General features: G+C 33.7%; 1 protein-coding gene across 1 annotated transcript; it reads left to right on the top strand.

Moving 5' to 3' along the window:
• Positions 1-2,954: 2,954 nt before the first annotated feature.
• LOC131646800 (homeobox-leucine zipper protein ATHB-21) lies at positions 2,955-4,558 on the top strand. Its single transcript, XM_058916762.1, has 3 exons — positions 2,955-3,111; positions 3,200-3,516; positions 4,161-4,558. The coding sequence occupies exons 1-3, from the start codon at positions 3,021-3,023 to the stop codon at positions 4,386-4,388; spliced, it is 636 nt and encodes a 211-aa protein (XP_058772745.1). The 5' UTR covers positions 2,955-3,020; the 3' UTR covers positions 4,389-4,558.
• The last annotated feature ends 2,806 nt before the right edge of the window (positions 4,559-7,364 follow it).

Raw genomic sequence — 7,364 nt, 5'->3', positions numbered from 1 at the left:
TTGAACCCCAAACGAGCACTTGGCGGGGTTCAAACGGATGTTATATCTTCTAACTAAATCCAACATGTCTTCCAAAGCTTTATAATGACTTACTTCTTCAGGGGTCTTCAGAATCACATCGTCAATGTAGGCCTATAAATTACACCCTATTTGGACCAAGAATAATGCATCTATGATCCTTGATATATTGCGTTTAAGTTATTCAATTTGAATGGCATGATATTTAATTTTAATAGTAATTGCCATTGTTAGACATGAATTCCATTTTGGACGTGTCCAAAGGCTACATTTTTATTTATTTATAACTAGAGTAAGCGTCCATGAAGCTCAAAGTCTTATAACCTAATGACTTGTCGATGAATGTTTCAATGTTGGCCAATGGATACAGATCTTTAAGGCACGGTGCATTTAAATCATTAAAATTGACTCACATCAATCATTTATTTGTGGATTTTTAAACCAGGGCCACATTAACCAACCAAGCAGGATATTTGAATTCAATTGTGAATTCCATATTATTTAACTTCTTAACCTCGTCGTTGATTGTTGCCCTTTTCTTTTTGCCAACTTTATGCTATCTTTGCGCTCAGGTTTAGTAATGGAATCAATGGTGAAGTGGAGACAGACCACCCGACGTCTATACCTAGCATGTCTGTTAGGGCCCAAGCAAATAAATCAATGTTCCTTGTTAGCATGATGATCATGTCTTCTTCTTCTTCTTCTTCTTATTCTTCATCTTGGCCATGGAGGTGTCCAACTTGGAGGTTTAAAATTTTTAGGGCCCAATTTGAAACTCCTTTAGATCTTATATGGGCAACAATATTTCTTTCTCAGGCTCCATCGTGGGATCTAATTTCACAAAATTCATTCCTTGCATGCCTAGTTGTAGAACGTCAGTATTGTCCATCTCCGCCCTCTTTATTCAAAGGCTACATAGGTTACACTCTTGGGAGGTCTCTTGATCATATTAGACTATTCCAACCTACTTGTTAAATTGCAGATAATTCATGCTTAGATACAAGGTTGACATGGTGGACCCTAAAAGATTAAGGGCGTGATTTTGTATGACGATGTTGAATGAAAAAGGGGTGTACACCATAAGATACTAGATCATGATCATTTTTGCATTCTCGTTCATCCCAAACACCATCTTATGAGTAATGTTGCGTTTCATTTGCACTTTCTTGTCAAAGAGCCCTACCAACGAACCTTAGAACGTCTGAAGCTCATCTGGATCCAATTGGATTGCTTTGAACGCGTCCTATAATAGTATGTCTGCCAAGCTCATAGGGTCAATCAATACCCACTTTATATCCCAAACATCACACTACACCGTTATGACCATGACATCATTATCTAGAGGATGGATACTAATGGCATCTTTATAAGAAAAATGATCTCATGTTATGAATCCTTTCTTGAATTTGGTTTGGGGCTGGCGGGAGAACCTTGTACCGCTAGGACTTGTCGAGCGTATCTTCTGTGATAGGAGTTGGATTGTCCACCTCTTTTGAACCCCCTAATTTAGTGTAAAAGGATGTGGCCAATCTGGTAGATGTCGTGGTGCCTCATCTTGTCAGCATGTTAAGGAAGATGATTGAAGGTGAGTGTAGCCCAAGTCAGTTTTACCCGACCCACAGTGGGTAGCAAATGTTCTTACTAAAAGTATAGTAATTGAGAGAGAACCTACTCAAGTAGAGATTGTGAAAGATTATGTGTATTATCTTTCTAGAATTAGTGGATTTTGGAGAGAGGCAACTCACAATATGAATGGTGAGAGCATCTTTATCTATATGTTAGGGTTGTTTTAGAATTTGTCACCCCTTTCTGTCTCCTAAGATAAGAATATTTATATAAGTCTCCATGGATGGGGTAAAAGCAAAGAAACATATTCCTTCAATTTTCTACATGGGAATGGAGGAACACATATTTTTCCAAAAATAGTGGGAAAACGATTTTTCACTTTGACTTCCATTCCTAACCGTTATTCCTGGACACATGGCATAAATGAGCAAACCTAAATTCTAGTTTGGATCAGACGACCTGACCAATTAGGTGCTATAGAAAGAACGCCTAAGCCTAGAGTAACAATTGAGTACGCTTCCGCCCTATGTTCCAGCATTTCATTTGGTTTACTACGCCATGGGCTATTAACTTAGGGCTCCAATAAAATGATCTCAGTCCAAGAAGTGTGAGTTATATAAAAAAATCTCTTTTGTCCTCGATTCCCAAACAATACAAGACTTTTTAACATAAATGAACGATTTCCCCAAACAAGACTAAGGGACTAAAGAGTCTGAACCTCGAGCATGTGAATCTAATCCCTCTTTCTACCTCTAATATTCTGATCGATCTCAAGATTGTGCCACTATATTTAAGAGATATTGTTCATTTTATGTGTGAAAATCTATCATACATATGTATTTAAAAGACACATATCGTTGAATTGCGTAGTATTAATATTAAATATAAATATAAATATTAAATATAAATCATATATTCTCAAATAAATTGAAATTTTTTAATATACCAAAACTTTTTTTTTCAAAATCCTTTCACCCCACATTTAAACTAAAAAAAAAAACAACTTAGAATCCAAACCATTACCATATTTGAGTGTATTTTATACATGCCGAATACAAGAGGCTTAGCTTGTGTGATAAATATTACTGTTTCAATAAAATATGGAGTAAAAGTTATACGTATAATCACATTTTTTATACATATCATAGTATATCTCACATATATGTGGCCTATTCATTGAGATGCGTCCGTACATACAATACACACCATGTCATGACAACATGTTCTCTTAATAATAAACATTAAAGTAAAAAATATATATAAAAAATGGCACTGATCTGCAAATAAAATCACAACTTAGGGCATTTTGATAAAAGAGCCTTCAACACAAAAGCACCTCAATTCCCTATATAAATATGTAGAAAGAGAATGCCATAGCAAAACCACAACTGAGTTAGAAAGAGAGATAGTAACAAAAACATAAAAATACAAAAACAATGAACCATTACCAACAAGACCAAATGATGCTCATTTCTCAGCTCTTTCCTGCAAGTGCTCATGCTTACACTGATACAGTTTCTCAACAAGGTTTGCATCAAATTTATCAACACATAACATTTTCTAATACACATCATGAATATTTAGTTATATATATTCTTTCTTTTGCATTTTTCAGTGGAGAAGAAACCAAGACGCAGACGCACCAAGAAGAGTAAACCCGGAGAAAATACCGCAAATGAAATGAACAAAAAGAGGAAACTTACTGAAAAACAAATGATTCTGTTGGAAGAACACTTTGGGAATGAACACAAACTTGAGTCAGAGAGAAAAGATAAACTCGCAATGGAACTTGGTTTGGATCCCAGACAAGTTGCTGTCTGGTTTCAAAACCGTCGAGCTCGCTGGAAGAACAAGAAACTCGAAGAAGAGTACACAAATTTGAAGAAGTTTCATGAATCTACCATGCTTGAAAAATGCTTGCTTGAAACTGAGGTATATATCTGTATATATCTCTTTCACAACATAACACTAACGTTAATTTCCGACAAGCATGCTACCATGTTTCTTCTCTGGTGTTCTTGAAATTTTTTGTTCACTTTAAGATTGTTTGTTCACTTTATTAATCACTTTTTTAATTTTTGCTTAATTTAATCTAATTAGTTCCGTAAATAATGAAAAGAGAATAAACACTCTCGCATGCAACCATGTTTTTAGGACAAAGCAAAATGAAAAAAAAATGTATATAAAGTGGAAACTTAGACCCTACCACATCACATGAACATGCATACATTTGAGCTCTAGGCTCGAAGAAATCCAAACCGTTGAAATTATTAATTTCTCAGATGTGAGCCACACGATTAGTCATATAAAAACAAAAACATTACTACTACCTTAGTAGACATCAAACAAAACAACAATGTTTCTTTCATTTGTTTCATATTTCCTTACAAGTTGGACCTATCTTAAGGTCCACAAATAATGAACAAGAAACGTGACATACATATGTTGCCACGTGAAGCTTTATGAGTTATGACTCTCTAATCAATGTCCACCACATGTATCTTTTATTAATCTTTGATTAGATTAGATCTTATCATCATCTTAACTCTTAATTACCATGATTAATTTTTTCTTAGGTGTTGAAATTGAGGGAACAGCTTTCTGAAGCTGAGAAGGAAATTCAGAGGCTTCGAGAGCCTAATGAAGTGGTTCCAACTAACAGTTCAAGTACTTCATCAATGTCTCAATCAATGGAAGTTGTGGAGCCACCACCATTTTTTGATGAATTTGAAGTTGATAATGTATATAATGATAATGTGTTTTTGATGCCTTACTTCAATGGCATTGAATGGACATATATCTAGAAGGAAAATAAATATTTAAATAATTTAGCAATTGTAGATAATGTGAATTAATGATATATCCTAATATGTAAATTAATTAGTATTAATTAATTAGCTAGTGTGTTTAATTTGACTATGGTTTGGAAATGTATAACCATTATAACATTAGTGAATTTTATTTTAACTCCAAATGGTTATATTTTTTTTGTCTCACTAAATTGGTTATGTTATTGACATTATGTTCCTAATCAAATGGTTTAATGGATTGGATAAGCTTGACTTTATATGGTAAAGATATTGAATTCTAATCAAACGGGTAACCATATTATTGTTTTATTGTTGGCAACATTTAAGCATGTTCTTCTCATTTATTATATAAATAATATTCTTTTATTGACTTAAATTTGTATACATTTATTTCTAGACTATAGTGCATATGAACAAGTTCATGCTATCATATGAGTGTGTCTAATCTTTTTTATGTAATAATTAAGTAAAAATTGATTATTAATAAAAGTACTAGAAAAAATATTCAACCTTATTATATAAAACTAATCTAAGTTTACCAACTTAATAGAAACTAGGCAAACATTAACCAACATAAACTTCATGTAACAATCCTATGAAAATGTTCTCTCTAATATTGGATATCGGTTGAAAAAGGCTACATCTTGAAACCTGAACATAGCAAGATTTTACCGTGAACCCGTGGAAGCTATCTGGAATCTAAACTCAACTTTGACACACCACTGGATTTAAGCTTAATTTTGATATAAGATTTTCAAGTTCTTTGGAACATGCTTCCAATTAACAGTGTAAAAATAAGAATGCTATTCATTCTTGCAACAATTGGAACAAGAGAAAAATAATATTTCTGCATTATGTAATAGAGTATAAGTATCCCTATACACAAGGGAATCTTAACTAAAGGGTTGTTACAGTGGTACATTAATAGCCAAGACAAAAGATAAAAGGTAAACTAATTAATCATTTGTGATTAATTAATTTGACATATCTGTATGTAAGGCACCCCATAAGCTGGACTATGTAGATCAATTAATCCAAACTTGGAAATGTGACTCAAAAGCAGGTTTATAGAACTGTTTTGTTAGAAAATATGCTATTTGAGTATGGGAACTAATGGGAAATAACTTGATGAGGCCTATATCAATCATCCCATGAGTCACGTGGCAATCAATTTTGATGTGTTTTGGCCTCTCAAGAAAGGAGGGATTATGAGCAAGATAAATAACTGAATTGTTGTTACAATATACTGAAGTTGATTGAGAAAAGGGGCTGTTGAGATCCTTAAATAGGTAATGTAGCCATTGAATCTCACATGCTAAATTAGCCCAGGCCTTATATTTTGCTTCATAACTGCTCCTAAAAACTATGTTTTGCTTCTTGGACTTCTTTGAAGTAGAGATGTCCCTAAAAGGACGGCATAGATTCCTTATGTTTAGTGAAGAGAGAGAGTAATTTGCAATAGAGTGCTTATAGCCAATAGAAAGTAAAGAATCCAAGTGTTTAGAATATCATTGTCGGCTAGCTTGTTTAAGTCTATAGATGAATTTTTGAAGTTTGCAGACCTTGATATTAGAAGAGCAGAATCACATACGGTAAAATCTTTTGGAAAAGTCATGTAAATCTCTTCATTTAAATCACCATGCAAGAATGTGTTATTAACATCTAATTGTTCTAAAAAACAAGTTTTTATAGAAGTTAAAGCAAGAATAGGCCTTGCAGTTTTCAGTTTGACAATTGGAGAAAATGTGTCAAAATAACCAACACCCTTAATTTGAGTGTAGGCTTTGGCAATCAGACAAGCTTTATAGTTATCAATTGACCTATCTGCAATATACTTAATTTTATATATCCATTTACAACCAATGGATTTCTTATTTAAAGGTAAATTGTAACATCCCATATTTTCCATTATTTAATTTAATTAGAATTTAAATTAATTATTTAGATTATTTGATATTTTATTGGATTATTGGAGAAATTGTGAAAATAATGTCGTTAGGTCAGTGTCGTGATTAGTAGAGGGGAGGTGCTAAGTGTTAGACCTTATTAAAGTTGAATTTTATTTTATTTTCATAAAACAAGGAAATAAGGGGAAAGAAGAAATTAGAAAGTAAAAGAGGAGAATAGCAAAAGAACGTGAAAGAACCAAGAGAAGAGGAGAAGAACATTCAAGGGCATTTGGCTAAGGTAAGGAGTGACAATTCATTTAGTCTATATTATTAGTTTAGATATGATATAACTGATTTATGTGTATTGTTCATGTCGATTGAATGTTTAGATTTTGGGATTTTTGGGGTTTTGGTAGTTTAGGTTGTTTGGAGTGATTTGATGAAATTGATGGAGTGATGAATGTGTTTGGTGTTAAATGACCCCTAAAAAGTGTTAAAATTGTGTTAGCATATGTTATTTGGTGATGTTTTGGTGTGATTGGATTGGAATTGGGAGAAGAGGAAAGCCAAAATCGCACAGCAGAATTTCTGGTTCTGGTGCGGAGCGCCGGGAGGACGAATCGGAGAGTCGGGCGAGCGTGCGCCCACACGTCTCTGCCGGGCGAGCGTAGCGGGCGAAGTGATGTCACGCTACTGCCTCAGAGCGGCGGGCGAGCCAGACTAGGCGCCGGGCGAATGAGCCCAATTTTGCAAATTTTATTTTTCGTATCTTTTGAACCGTAGGTCCGTTTCAAGTGCCGTTTTGGGTATTGTAAAGCTAATAAAATAATTTATGTGATAAAATGGTGATATGGGAAGTGACCCGACTTTAATTTAAAAATTCCGATTTAATTATGTTGGTGAGTTATACATTGTGTGCATGTATTATTAAATATTACAATGTGATAATGTGGTGATGATATGTTGTGATATTGATATGATATTACGTGTGATTATGAATATTTGATTATTGAATAATGGTGAACATGAACATACTAAATTCGGTGATGTGGTGTTGAGGTGATTTGTTCATCGTGATCGG

Source organism: Vicia villosa, linkage group LG2 (assembly GCF_029867415.1).
Source record: "Vicia villosa cultivar HV-30 ecotype Madison, WI linkage group LG2, Vvil1.0, whole genome shotgun sequence".
NCBI lineage: Eukaryota > Viridiplantae > Streptophyta > Magnoliopsida > Fabales > Fabaceae > Vicia > Vicia villosa.
Note: the sequence above shows the minus strand (reverse complement) of the source record. Positions and strands in the feature narration are given on the sequence as shown.